At 34.6% G+C, this 15,372-nt stretch overlaps 1 protein-coding gene across 1 annotated transcript; it reads right to left on the reverse strand.

Annotated features, from left to right (window-relative positions):
* Positions 1-4,686: 4,686 nt before the first annotated feature.
* LOC120427355 (uncharacterized) lies at positions 4,687-5,531 on the reverse strand. The gene has a single exon (XM_039592210.2). It carries the CDS (start codon positions 5,380-5,382, stop codon positions 4,948-4,950), a length of 435 nt encoding a protein of 144 aa, XP_039448144.1. The 5' UTR covers positions 5,383-5,531; the 3' UTR covers positions 4,687-4,947.
* Positions 5,532-15,372: the final 9,841 nt, after the last annotated feature.

Raw genomic sequence — 15,372 nt, forward strand, 5'->3', positions numbered from 1 at the left:
AAAATCTGTATCTTTTGAAGGAATTTTCTGAACGGTTTTGTGTCTACGGCAAATTTGTGGGTGTTGATGAGAACTGTTCAGAAAAACGGTTTCCCTTAAATCCATATTTTTTTATTTGAATTGAAATTATTTTTTTACTAATTTTAGCGTGACGTACTTTATGGATGAATCTATATGATTTTTTGCTAACATTGTGTTTTTGAAAAAAAAAACAAATTTTTCTCGATATTTTTTTAACTTCAGTTGTAATGTGAAGTCAAATTTGCATTTGAAATGTACTTAACAGATTTTTTTTTTGACGAAGTGTACCGATTTTTCGATTTTTTTAAAAAAGTGTCTCTGATTTTCCATGTTCTGAAAATATTTTTCCCCCTTCAAAATCGTCCCAAAAAATTACCGTAAAGAATTTTTTTCGCTTAAACTTTAGTTTTTGTCAATTTGTTTTAAACTAATGATCGCAAAATAAACTTGATTAGTGCAAAATGCTTTTTAAAACTACTTTTTTTTCTATCACATGTTGAAATCATTGCTTGTTATTTACATTTTTTTTATTTGTAATTTTTGCGTTTAAAAATTTTGTATGTTGATAGTATGGATTGTTTAATGTGACTTTACCATTGTTTAAAAAGTTATATTTCTTCCAGCGTAAACTTTGGCTTTGGCTTTCACTAACATTTCTATATGTGAAAATAAGTATTAGTATTTTTTTTATTTCTCAGACGATGCACAGTGGGTGAAATGGAACCCAAAATTTGACTTAATTGAACGGGGCTGGTTCCCTGGTATGAAAAAATGGTTCCCGGCCATCCAAAATGCACTTAACTTATGTGAAAATGTCCCAGGAATTCAGTAAAAATAACCACTTGCACCGCAAAAATCATCTAGGGTCCATTTAACCCCAATTCCGCTATAAAAGCATTTTTGACCATTTTCAAATGTTAGGTCAGATTTTATAAATCTAAAAATATTTTTATCGTAATGATCAGACAATTTTACAAAAGAATGGCGATTTGCATTTGATAGCTTAACACATTTATGTTGATATAGAAATTAAAATAAATAAAAAGACCCAACATTTGAAAACGGCAAAAAATGCTTTAATAGCGGAATTAGGGTTAAATGGACCCTAGATGATTTTTGCGGTGCAAGTGGATATTTTTACTGGGTTCCTGGGACATTTTCACATAAGTTAAGTGCATTTTGGATGGCCGCATAAAGCCTTCGCTCTAAATACAGACCGATTTTCAAGAAAAAATGTAAAAAATGGGGAATTGGGGCAAAATGGGCCCTTTGCCGTTTCGTGCGGTGGATGAAACCATCACCAATCGATTCCCCGGATTTTTTACATAAGAAACACTATTTTTCATACCAGGGAACCAGCCTCGTTCATTTTTTTTTCTGTTAAAAAAAAATATACATAGAGGCAAAGTGTGTAATTTCAATACTATTTTGCAAGTCAAGCTGCATATGCGGTTTTATAAATATTTTTTAAATTTTTTGTCTGTTTTATGACACTTTAAAACACATTTTTTATTAATATCTCTATTACCATGCACTAGGGCTCAAAAGATGTTTTTTTTTTGAGTCCCATAAATAAGAACATTTTTCGGGGGAGTTTTCAAAAAGCCGTAAGAGCCACTGTGACCTCTGACACTAATTTTCGTTTTTCTCAAAAATGAAACAAAATTTCATTTTTTTTTAATTTGGGGCACTTGAAGGACGTGTAGATGATCAATTTCCAGCATTTTTGATATTGGTTTTTGTAAGTAGGTCGAATACCAATGCAAAAAGTACTCTGTTTACCAAAGGCTCGTACGGCTTTTTAAAAACTAATCTGAGATTTAAATGTTTTAGAATATAATATTTTTTTCTGAATAGCCCTAATTATATTCTCAAACTTTGCCGAAAACACTAAATCGATCAGAAAATGCCATCGCATAAATATAGATTTTCATATATATTTTTAAATAATAATATTTACATACTCATTTTGTATGAACAGTCCGCTGAAATGTATTGAGACCTGCATGGAAGAAATAATGATGCGAAATTGGTTTTATTGACAAAGTTTCATAAAAAAATTAAAGAAAAAAAAATACTTTAAATATGAAAAAGTCCAAACACGGTATTTATAAAAGGGTCTATTTTTTCTTCTATATATAAAAGGATAAAATACTGTTTCATCAATTTCTTGCAAAAAACCTCGCCCATTCCTTCTAACAAATCTCTCTCGCAAAATCGCATCAATTATGCATTCAACGGAGCTTATTTCACCAAAAGATATCAACAACCGGCTAAGAACGGTCGGAAAATCCTCCCTTCTCTTTTTTAACCTGCCAATATCCTTCGATGCAAATAGATGGACTCCTGTCGACCTTACCTGCTCAGCGTTTTCCGCTCTTATCTCATTTTTCAAAGTCCTGTCCCCTCCCCCGCCGCACCATCTGGCAGCCTGGCAGAAACATTCTTCAAATGATGCTCGGCAAAAACGAAACGCGCTGGAAGACGCTACGAACCAAGATAAGAACCGCGTGCTCGCGCGCTTGTCTGAGTTTGACTGGGAGTCGAATTTGGGTGAACCCTTAGCGTAGCAGAGATGGAATTTACGCGTACATGGTGATAAAATTATTTGTTTTTAGAATTGTTAAGAGCGAGTTTTTCACCGATGTGAAACAGGTCGTATCGAGGTGCTCCGATTTGGATGAAACTTTCAGGGTTTGTTTGTCTATACATGAGATGAACTCATGCCAAATATGAGCCATCTACGACAAAGGGAAGTGGGGTAAAACGGGCTTTGAAGTTTGAGGTCCAAAAAACATGAAAAATCTTAAAAATGCTCGCATTTCCGTAAAACTTCATCAATTCCAACTCTCTTAGATGCATTCGAATGGTCTTTCGAAGCCCTTCAAAATGTGCTATAGACATCCAGGATTGGTTTGACTTTTTCTCATAGCTTTTGCAAATTACTGTTGAAAATGGATTTTTTTAAAACCTTAATAACTTTTGGCAACAGCCTCCAACACCCATACTCCCATAGGTCAAAAGTTAGGTAATTTCATGGACTATAAGCCTACGGTATTAACTTTTTGGCCAATCGCAGTTTTTCTCATAGTTTTACGATTTTTCTAGAACAAACATTTTACAATGTTAGTTTTTGCCCTGTAGGCCAAGAAGACGGCACTTTTTGGTCGCAATTTTGTCATATTCGGAATCCTTAGAAAATTTTACATTAGATTGAGGCGTTGGAATTATGAATTTGATTGAAAAAAATTGCCATTTAGAATTAATTAAAATATTATTTAGAATTTTGTCGGATTAGGGGTAAATCAAGTTTTCGCCTACTTGATACAGCATTTGACGTATTGATCATAGGGTAAATAAGATCCATTTCTTTTTTCAAAAATGTTTTATTTAATTATTTTTTAAATCAAAATTACTACTCCAATACTTCTAACTTACGTGAAATTGTCCGAGGATTCCGAAAATGACAAAATTGAGACCAAAAAGTGCCGTCTTGTTGGCCTACAGGGCAAAAACTAACATTGTAAAATGTTTGTTCTAGAAAAATCGTAAAACTATGAGAAAAACTGCGATTGGCCAAAAAGTTAATACCGTAGGCTTATAGTCCATGAAATTACCTAACTTTTGACCTATGGGAGTATGGGTGTTGGAGGCTGTTGCCAAAAGTTATTAAGGTTTTAAAAAAATCCATTTTCAACAGTAATTTGCAAAAGCTATGAGAAAAAGTCAAACCAATCCTGGATGTCTATAGCACATTTTGAAGGGCTTCGAAAGACCATTCGAATGCATCTAAGAGAGTTGGAATTGATGAAGTTTTACGGAAATTCGAGCAATTTTTAGATTTTTCATGTGTTTTGGACCTCAAACTTCAATGCGCGTTTTAACCCACTTCCCTTTGTCGTAGAGGGCTCATATTTGACATGAGTTCATCTCATGCATAGACAAACAAACGCTGAAAGTTTCATCCAAATCGGAGCACATCGAAACGACCTCTAGAACAAACCGAGCAGAATCTACAAATACTGCCTCTTAAAATAAGTTTTTTTTATTGAGTTTTTATTCATTGATTATTGAAGACTTGAAGATTTTAAAAAATATGGCTAGGACATTCCTAAGTAAAATTGTGAGTTGTGAATTTATTTGCTAAGTAGAGGGTTGACCTAAAAAACTGCTAAAAAGCTTCTAAATAGGTTGGTAATGTATCCTGGTCCAAGGGTTTTCCATGCTCGAACAAAGCGGAAACAAAGCACCTGAGGCAAGAGGGAAAAACAAAGCTAGGAACGCGGAAACGGCTTCGAGCTTACGGAAAGGTATTAAATTCAAATCAATGGAGGAAGCCCGATTTGAATGCATAATTTCATCGTTACGAAAGGTGCGTGATTTTGCCAAATCGCGTTATTTGTCATGGTGCCTTGGTGAAAATTGTGCTAAGGTCATGGAATATGCTAAAAGAGGTTAATATAAGTAAAAACAAGGAAATTGAATTGATTTTGAAATAAATATTTAAATGTCAAAGTTATAGCTGCATATAAATAATGAGCCATGACCATTTCATGAAATCTGCAAATATATCATTACTCGTAAAATTCCTCAGATTACCGCACATTGTAGGTTTCACCAAATGACTCAAAAGTATTTCAATTAAAACGAACCCACTGGTAAATATGCCTTTTCAGAAGCCATTTATCGCGCACATGTGCGGTGACATTTTTTGCGCTCTCATTTCACTGTTATTAATTATTTCATACGGTGGCGTGTTATTAATATGCAATGGGTGGTTTCTCATTACAAATTATGAAATAATTAGCGCAATTTAATTATTCCGGGAGTACGATTGATAGCCTGCTGTAACTGCTGTTGCACCATATGGGTCCTCAGCACAAAATGAGCTTGATTTAACAAATCGCTAATAGCTACCCGTTATTGCTAGCACGAGCTGATGTTCCATAGAAATTCGGGCCCAAAAGTCTTTTGCTTCTTCCTTTTCCTGGTGAATACTTGCCCTGTAACTTGCTGGCAACCCAACTGATGACATCCACCGTACTGAGGTTCCCCCGCGAACAAATATTCCTTCAAGTTGAAGTTCTGGATGGTAAAATATCCACTTTTTTCCTTCTTCAACTTCCACAGAACTTCCTTATCCGGTCGCATCAACGGAGTTACGAAGACACTTCTTCGATCGCCACCAAACTGAGATCCTTCACTAACGAACAAAAATGCCGGCTCCAGCTGACCCCAGTGCGTTCGAAACTGGAACTCTTTTCCAACCTTCTCGAGCATCCAATTCCTTGCGCCAATAGTCAAGCCAAACTGTACCAACCTCTCCCGGGTAAGATACGGCCAAGTTCCGTTGGCCGGCATCAAGAATCGATGATAAGCGACGTTTTCCACCTGGACGCAGCCCAAAGGTGGGTCGTTCTAGGCCACGGCCAAGGTTACCGTCATCAATGTCAACAAGAGTACTGCCGCGGCTGAGTCCAGGGTAAATAAGAGCTGGAGTTGTGAATCGAATGCTTTCACTGTGAATGATATCAAAATGTCGTTTTTATCATGGTTATGGAGGCATTTCATTCAACGAGGAGGTTTCTCTTATCATAAGCAATCACTGTTGTTACACATGTATAAGATACATTTTGAATGATAGTTCGAAAGAATTGAGCTGTTGATATCATTATGAAATGAAATACGATATCACACAATGCATTGACAGATGATGTGTGATGATTTTTCAAAACTTTCAATATCAACTGTTTTGAATAAAAAAAATTATGTGTACCTAATAAAATTTAATTGAAAATTACCAAATTCATCTGAGTTGAAATATTTATTTTTTAAGAAATCAAATGGTCGGAAGCATTTGAATATATTTGTAAACCTTCAACGTTTTTTTATTTAAAAAAATCTGAAATTTTCCCCGCTATGCGTGAAATATTAAGGAAAGGTAATGATTTAATAAATAAGAAAATCTTAACATTTCGGTATTACGTTAGCAACTCTCCAACACCGTCATTGTTTTTTATTTGTTTGAATTTTCCAATGTTAAAAACCAATGACCAATGTAAAAAAATAAAACATTTGTTAAATTTTCTGATCCTTTTGACGAAAAAATGTTTATAATTTTGGAATCAAGAATAACATTTCAAAAAGGTAAAATATTCAATATTACTCTCTTTTGTAAAGTAAGAGTTGATTCCAAAATTTTAAACATAATTTTTTTTCGAAAGGATCAGAAAATTTCACTAAAGTTTAATATTTTAACATTAAAAATTTATGAAATATTTGTACAAGAAAATAAAAGGCTGTTTGGCTGAGACTTAAAAAACTTCAATTTTCTTGTTTATATTTCTTTTATTCGCTGTATTTCAGCATCCAGAGGTTCAATCTTCAATGTTTCTTGGGCAGATTTATTTGAAATTTTCTGAACCTTTTAACAAAAACATTTTCAGGAATGAACAATCACAGACACTTTTTGTAAAAATAGAAAAATGGTATTTTTCAGTTAAAATTAAACTATAAGTGGCTATATCTTGAAAATAGTGCACCCTATCAATAAATCTGTGGAGTACTTTGCGGTTGCAAATTGAAGTCAACACATTTTTTAGAGTAAAATTTAAAAAAAAAATTGAACGCATTTACTCGGCGACAAAATTTAAGTACACATTTTTCTATGGCTAGAAAGTAGTGGTTTTTTTTATCTTCTAAATGATGTGTAGAACATAAAATATATGGATTTTATGAAATGGATTTTTTGTGGAAAAAGTCAGCAAATTTTTTTTTTCGTGTGCCATTTTTCTGAATTTATCAATAAATTTCTTCATAAGTTACAGATTTTCGAATTTTTCATACCATTTTTGTATGGAAAACTGCCAAAAATTGTATGGAGCCTTTTATGGATGAACTAATGATACAAATAGTTTGAGCCAAATAAAGTTATACAAAATATAAAATGCACGAAATCAGACGATTTTGTAAAAAATTGCTAACATTTCGTTTGAATATTAAAAGAGAATCTGAATTAAATTTTGAATAAAACATTGTTTAATCTAAATAAAAAATTTTCTTTATTTTTGCATTATAAGCAAACTACAATGTGGCCATTTATAAACTACTTCAACACTTTTTAGAATATTTAGCTCCCTCCCTCCCCCTCCTCCCACATCGTCATATTGTCATACAAAAACAAAATTCAATCAATCGCCAAATGTATTCTTTGAGGAAAAGTAGACACTTTAAACGTTAAATAATCTTATGTTTTTTTTATAATGATAGTTAACCCCCTTTTTTCGATTTTATTTTTATTTTTACCGTCTTCAGGAGATCATTTTGAGCAACTTTTGTCATACGAAAAACTTTACTTCTCTTGTTTTAAATTTTTTCTTGTTTCATTTTTTGTATTTTAATTCGCATTTTTCTTGTTTAGTTTATGTTTGTTTTTGGTAGTATTTGGCCTAATCTACCACCTCCTATCATTATGTTTTGCTTATCTAATTTTTTCATGTTTTTACAGTCACTTTTTAATTTTTTGCTTGTTTTTCAATATTTTTGCTTCAGAATGACAACATTTTCATATAAATTGTAAAACAATATTTAAAGGCATAATTTGGGACACTAGAAAAATTACTGCATACTTATTTTTACTTAAAATATAGGAAATGTTAGTAAAAGCCAAAGTTGACCCCTAAAAAAATGACATTTTTAAAAACATTGGCAAAGTAACATGAAACAAGTCAAACTTCCAACCCAAAAATTTTCAAAAATTTTATGAGTTCTTCTTTCCAATGCTTTTTAAAGATCAAAAATTGGTTGAAAAATTGATTTTTGGCGAGTTTTTAAATCGCAGCCCGTCTAAAACCGCCTTTAGACGGGCTTCGATTTAAAAAATCGCTTTTTTCTCAATTTGTTAAAAGCTACTTCTTAGGGTACTATGAACACCCTTGTCAACCTCAGTATGACCATTCCTTTTGTATTGAAATTAAACTATCAATGTCACCCTGGTTTAAGGTACCTATGAATTTTGAATTGATAACCAAAATAGTGCTTCCATATTATGAAGATCAGATACTGGTTCTGTTGGTTCTGGGATTTGGAAATAATTTAGGTAATAATCTGATTGAAACATAGATATAATGGTCAAATTTTATTGCAAGAAGCATCCATTTGTTGACAAAATCCAACCGCGCCCAGTATGATCACCACGGACGTTCCGGGCACGGGTTTTCACGAGGCAATTTTTCAGAACCACTCTAAATGTCTATAGGAATCTTCAAACATCTTGGAATTGGGTAGATATTTACACTTCAACTCATGTCAAAAGTACTCTACAAAGTTCTTTCAAAATATAACGGTTCCTTTGAGGCCACATTTCAGAATAACTGAAAATGGTTGTGTAACAAATCAAACAACGAAAAATTAGGCAGACATTTACTGTAGAAGTCGTTTCAAGCGTCCTCGAAGGAATCCTGTCGAATGGTAACAACTTAAGTTGATTCAATAGAATCGCTTAAAATGGTCGTGCCATACTTTGCCATCTTTGAATCAACTATTTGTTCACTCTACAAGTCAATTAAAGATTTCAGAACCACTCAAGATGGTCATGCGACACTTCGAACATCGTGGAATTTGGCAGATATTTGCTTTACAAGAAATTGCAAGTCTCGGCGATCAGATATTCTGAATACGAAGACCCATGTGACCATTGAAATCACAAAAAAAAGCCATATCATTAAACTATGTATTGCGCTCATAAAAATATTGAGTATGAAACCAACGAAGTTGTTATCTTCTTATTCCATAATTGTCAAACTTACGGACCCAATCTTGCAATAATCTGATTGTAAAAATAGATAAATTTGTTGTAAATAATTTTGTAGACAGTAATACTAAAATGTCTGTAACATAAACCCTGGATTCTTCAATCTTCTAGTAAAGAATTTCTTCGCCAGAATTTCTTCAAGTTTCCTTCACTAGCTGATCTATCCCCAGCAACTTTCTTCCATTGCCTTCTTCAAGCAATTTCTCCACAAGGGGGCATCGACTGCGCTGCCGACGACGACGTCAACCTCATACATAATGCATTAATTTGTAAAAGTGGAAAATAGGATATCCGAGTGGGACGGGGGAAAGATATTGAGTTTTGCGCCTTGGTTTTATTGGATTTTGGGCGGCGGGTAAACCAAAGGACGAACGCAAGGAAGCTGCATACTCAATGACGGGGTGGTGCAACAACGCCCATTCGATGCTGGGTTCGGAGGAAAAATCGACTAACGAGATTTCGCCGTGCCAGCGTGGGGTCCTCGAGGGTAAGTGTCGCTTTGGGTTTGGGGGATATTTATTTCTATTCAATTATTTCCTCCAGCGCCTGTTCTGGCGTTTTCGGCTGCCGCCTTGATTTGATAAGTGGTTTGTGATATATATTCATTACCCATTAATTTGAATGACATTTTGGGTTCTCTGCGACTCAATGTTCTGACTCTGAACGAAATAAAAACTTTTCCGAGGGGTGCCAAATTTTGATGTTTGCCCTTCAACGGCCTCCCTGTTTTCGATTGATGGACGAGAGATTTGTTTGTGGAATTTCCAAAAGAAGAAAGAAAGAGGGGACCTTTTCAAGCTGTTGATGCCTGTCCAAACCAGTAGCGGAACATGTTTCGGCGATAAAGTTAATTCGTAGGTTGTTTGGTGTGTGATTTTTTCTCTGCGATAGACAATTTCCACTCTGATCACGCAAAACATTAGCTCTGATTTGGGGCGAACGATGAACGCGCAATATTGGGGGCGGTTTACGGTTATTGCAAAAGATGTAAATTATAATCGATTTCGGTTTATCTGGAGGGATTGGTTTTTGGTAACGGCTGCTGAAAAATTATGGCATGAAACGTGCATGGAGATTGAACAAGGAAATAGAAACATGGAAAACAGACCAACAGAACAACAGAACAACAGAATAATAAAAGCTTTTAATTAATCAACACGCTAAAACAAATTAAAAAAAAAACAGTTAAAATTTGAAATTGTTAAAACGTTAGAGATTCAATTTCAAGTTTGCCAACCGTAGGTGTGGCAACTTAAGTTGGGGCTCTTACAATCTTGCTCTAAGACCCACTCCCAGACACGCCATAGACAATAAGCACAAACGGACCGGCAACATTGTTTATCGCTCCCATATCTAGTTTAAAGGAAACAAATGACTCCTTATACGACCGGGACGACACACACACTCACAGTCACAAGACGGAGCAAATTATCCCACACAAAGGGACACTAAAACGTTCTACGCCCAATTTAGTGCGGAATTTATGCCGAGCCGAACACCCTGGTTTCTTTGCCGACCCTCCGCCCAACCCAGGAAAATCCCGTGTCCAAAGGACCTTCTTCGCAAAAAGGGGTTTCGAAACTCGAGCAGGGATCTATTTGTTTGGTTCCCTCACACATGGGTGGAAAATGAGCAGCCCAGAAACATGTATGTTTATTGCCGGCTTGTCTGTTTTTACAATGTTCCGGTTCCAGGAGGATCATGCTCACATCAACCAGGCAACATTTTCGAGTGGTTCATGATGTGCTCGTTCTCAACGCACACTCACATAGAATTGAAGACAAAATGTTGTTGTCTCACAGTAGAGGAGCACAATGCTTCTGGATGATGTAGAATTTCATGCGCATGTTCGCCGTGGTCGTTATGTTGGGTGACATGTTCTTTGAGCTGCACGTTTGAGGTTTAGTTGTGGGATTACCACAAGGCTAATCCATTTCAGAAAAAAAATATTTGTAACCAAATCTTAAAAAGTGTTTCGCAAATCAATCTTAAACAAGTTTTCAATAAATGTTGTTCTTTAAATCTCAAATGGTAGATATTATGAGAGAATGGGATATGATTTGGTCAAGTATAATGCCAAAGATTAAACAAATTTTGTATTATTGTATCTTTTATTATGCAGTTCATGGTCTAGGTCTAGGTTAAAACCAAAGGTAACACAAAATGCTTAATACTTTGTAAAAGTCATGCTAAAGCGTCCAATGTCCAGTCCAAGGAAAAAAAATCCGGGAATTCCCGGGATTTCCCGAAAAAAAATATATCCCGTTTGCCGGGAAATTTTTAAATTTTCCGGGAATTCCCAAAAACCAAGTTGAAGTGTACATTTTCTTAAATTTTGGGCAAAAGTGTGTTCTGAAAAAATACATAAAAAATAATTAGTGAACTTAATTTTATTCAATTAAATCTACTGTTCATATTGAGCTAATCAGCTCGTCTGAAAATTTTATGTCAAGGTTAATTTCAGATAATATTAATTTCTAAAACTTTCACAACTGTGAATCTTGCTTTCATTGTAGTAGGATTTTAAAGGTAAATTCCATGATTATTTATTTATTTATGAGCTGAATCCAGTAAGACTTGTTCTAGTTGTTTGCCATAGAAATCATAATTTTTGCATAATTTTTAATTTCATTTCATTTGAATTTATTTTACTCATTGTATAATTTGATAAAAATTATACTTCTTAACAAAAATTAATTAGTGATCATTTTTTGATTTGGAACAATTTGAAGAAACGCATATAAAATTAGAAAATTTATATATCTTCTTGAAGTAGCATGATTTTTTACAAGTAAGCAAGCCATCAATTGATCATCATCACAAATTTTGACTATTTTAGTTGCTGTTCCATACAATTTTGTTGCATAATATTATTCAGAATCAGGATCAGAATATTTTTGATAAATTTCAAATTTCCCGGGAAATTTGTTGAAAATTGGACGCTCTAAGTCATGCCTATGTCAAATATTTGAAAAATATCATTAAATTCATGAAAATATTGTTTGCTTTTTTCATCAAAAGTGTTGCGTCTATCCAAGATTCAAAATTCAAATTTTGCAAGTCAACAATCGATTGAACAAGTTTTTAGGGGGAAAGGAAAAAGAAAAGCATATCTGCATAATTTAATTTTCGCTAAGTAGAAGAAAAAAATCATGCGTTTTTCGCTTTCAGACTTTGTTGAACGGACAGCTGATACTTAGATAAAGCCTCATCAAGTTTGAATTGAAAAAAAATATTTTTTTTTCTTTTTGTCACTTATTGTGGAAACTATTGGTCTTCAAATTTAAATGAAAATTAATCTTAAATTCTTGGCTCGTTGCAATCAGATAATTTCGAAATAAAAAACGAGTAATTTCATCTGAATATGTAAAAAATAACTGATAGTAAAATTTTATGTTTAGTTTTTCTATTTTTAAATAAATTTGCGCGATTTTACGAAAAAAATTATTGAAAAAGTTTCTTTTTGCGTTTCTCTTTGGGTAATTCTCCGCCAACTCACACAGCAGTTGCCCCGACCCCTCTTCGATTTGCGTGAAACTTTGTCCTAAGGGGTAACTTTTGTCCCTGATCACGAATCCGAGGTCCGTTTTTTGATATCTCGTGACGGAGGGGCGGTACGACCCCTTCCATTTTTGAACATGCGAAAAAAGAGGTGTTTTTCAATAATTTGCAGCCTGAAACGGTGATGAGATAGAAATTTGGTGTCAAAGGGACTTTTATGTAAAATTAGACGCCCGATTTGATGGCGTACTCAGAATTCCGAAAAAACGTATTTTTCATCGAAAAAACACTAAAAAAGTTTTAAAAATTCTCCCATTTTCCGTTACTCGACTGTAAAAAAAATTGGAACATGTCATTTTATGGGAAATTTAATGTACTTTTCGAATCTACATTGACCCAGAAGGGTCATTTTTTCATTTAGAACAAAATTTTTCATTTTAAAATTTCGTGTTTTTTCTAACTTTCCAGGGTTATTTTTTAGAGTGTAACAATGTTTTACAACGTTGTAGAACAGACAATTACAAAAATTTTGATGTATAGACATAAGGGGTTTGCTTATAAACATTACGAGTTATCGCGATTTTACGAAAAAAAGTTTTGAAAAAGTTGGTCGTCATCGATCATGGCCGTTCATGGTAACCCGCGACAGACACGGACGATGAAACAAAGAGAAACGCAAAAAGTAACTTTTTCAAACTTTTTTTTCGTAAAATCGCGATAACTCGTGATGTTTATGAGCAAACCCCTTATATTTATATATCAAAATTTTTGTAATTGTCTGCTCTACAACTTTGTAGAACATTGTTATACTCTAAAAAATAACCCTGCAAAGTTATAAAAAACACAAAATTTTAAAATGAAAAATTTTGTTCTAAATGAAAAAAATTACCATTCTGGGTCAATGTAGATTTGAAAAGTACATTAAATTTCCCATAAAATGACATATTCCAATTTTTTTTACAGTCGAGTAACGGAAAATGGCAGAATTTTTAAAACTTTTTTAGTGTTTTTTTCGATGAAAAATACGTTTTTTTCGGAATTCTGAGTACGCCATCAAATCGGGCGTCTAATTTTACATAAAAGTCCCTTTGACACCAAATTTCTATCTCAGCACCGTTTCAGGCTGCAAAAGATTGAAAACACCTCTTTTTTCGCATGTTCAAAAATGGAAGGGGTCGTACCGCCCCTCCGTCACGAGATATCAAAAAACGGACCTCGAGATCAGGGAAAAAAGTTACCCCTTAGGACAAAGTTTCATGCAAATCGAAGAGGGGTCGAGGCAACTTTTCTCGATTTCGTGTGAGTTGGTAGAGAAATACCCAGATATCTTAATTTAAAATAACACAACAAGGATTGACCATTTTCCATTGTGGAGTTAATCGTACAGTGAACACATCTCCCATGCTCCAAAAACGTCCCGGAAAATATCACAAGGCAGAAACCCAGCCCTGACAGATCCTACTTCAAACCAGCAACATCGTAGGGGTAAACGCTTCCAATTGCACCGCTTAGCGGCCCTTCCAGGAGACGACCCAAAACACGTACTGCCGCTGTTGATGGTACAATCCCATATTCATGCATAACTAGACGAGAGAGCGGAAACATAAATGTGCTTGTTTATTAAAAGACATTAAATAAAATTTTAATGATGCCTGTTACGGAATTTCCTGTCCCCTTTTGTGAGCTGCTGTTCTGTACGGTACTTCCGGACCATTTGAGTCCTTTTGCTAAACCGGTTTGGACTGGAGCTGCTGGGAAGGGGAAGCATGTTCTGTCTGCGATGTACTTGAGAAAACATACACACATTCCGTCCTGCCCGTCGTACATGGTCGAAGATTAAATCTCTAAACGACGACTGCAATTTCATTTTATGGAGGCTAACTTTCCACGAGGATTTTAAATTTTTCCAGCTTTTCCAGAATTCAAGCATACGGTCCAAACTTCACCAGAACGCTCATAAAGGGCAATAAAAATCGTTCTGAATAGAAATGTGCTCAGAAAAATCAAACCTTCAATTAAATGTTTACATCGTCCCAAGATGATTGAAAAATGGAAATTTATTGCCACTCGATTTGCTCCCACAGAACGTCGTCAACCGCATGCAGGAAAAAGCATTTTCCAATCTCAAACAATCCGACTGCACTTCTCCAGTGTCGTAAAACAAAAGGATTCAGCAAGCTTGAAGAGGGGCGTACAGAAGAAGGATTGGAGCAGCCACTTTGAAAGCCATAAATAAATTCAATAAAATATTTATAACGTCAAGCTCCACCCACCGCAAGCTTCTTCTCTTCGGAAATCGAACCCCCAAAAAATGTCAATTCTCGGTCTTGTGGCAATATCGATGCTGCTGGTGGAACTGCATCTCAGCTGTGTGTTGGGAAAGCTGTGAAAATAGAACTCGACTCTCGAGTGTCACTCATGTTCGATTCGATGGTTTCGACGACCCTGGGCCAACCTCTTGACCTGTAGAGCTGAAACCTTTCAGCTTCAGCTGATGTTGGCAGACGACGAAAGTGCAGTGCACTGTTTATGTGTTTAGCATTATCGCAGGTTTGCATTTAGGGAAATTTGATTACTTAATCATTATGATTTCATCGTTTATAGCCATAATTTCGTCGAATATTTGAATTTTGAAACCAAATTCAAGGTTGTTAACGTTCCGAATAAAAAGGGAATCAATTATGTGGATTCAAAGGACTTAATTTTTTTTAAAGATTTTGGTTTTTTTCATATTTTTTTTTTTTGATAGAAGATTTTTGTTTAAGACGTTATTTTTTTGATCATTGGTTGAACACTAAGCTAGCCCCCAGTTTGTGGGATAATTGTTTTTATTTATTTGTTACATTAATCGAGTAGAATTCGCTTTGAATAACTGAAAAACTTGACGTCTTTCTTGAATGAATTATTGAAACAAAATGTGATAAGCGTGGTTGCCTCTCACGTAGTCAGCCTGATTTCTGAAATAAAGCCACTTAAAGTTTTAATACGGTAAAAAATAAGTGCCACCATAACTCTAGATTTTCAACTGATAATTCAAG

This window comes from Culex pipiens, chromosome 2 (genome assembly GCF_016801865.2).
Source record: "Culex pipiens pallens isolate TS chromosome 2, TS_CPP_V2, whole genome shotgun sequence".
Lineage (NCBI taxonomy): Eukaryota > Metazoa > Arthropoda > Insecta > Diptera > Culicidae > Culex > Culex pipiens.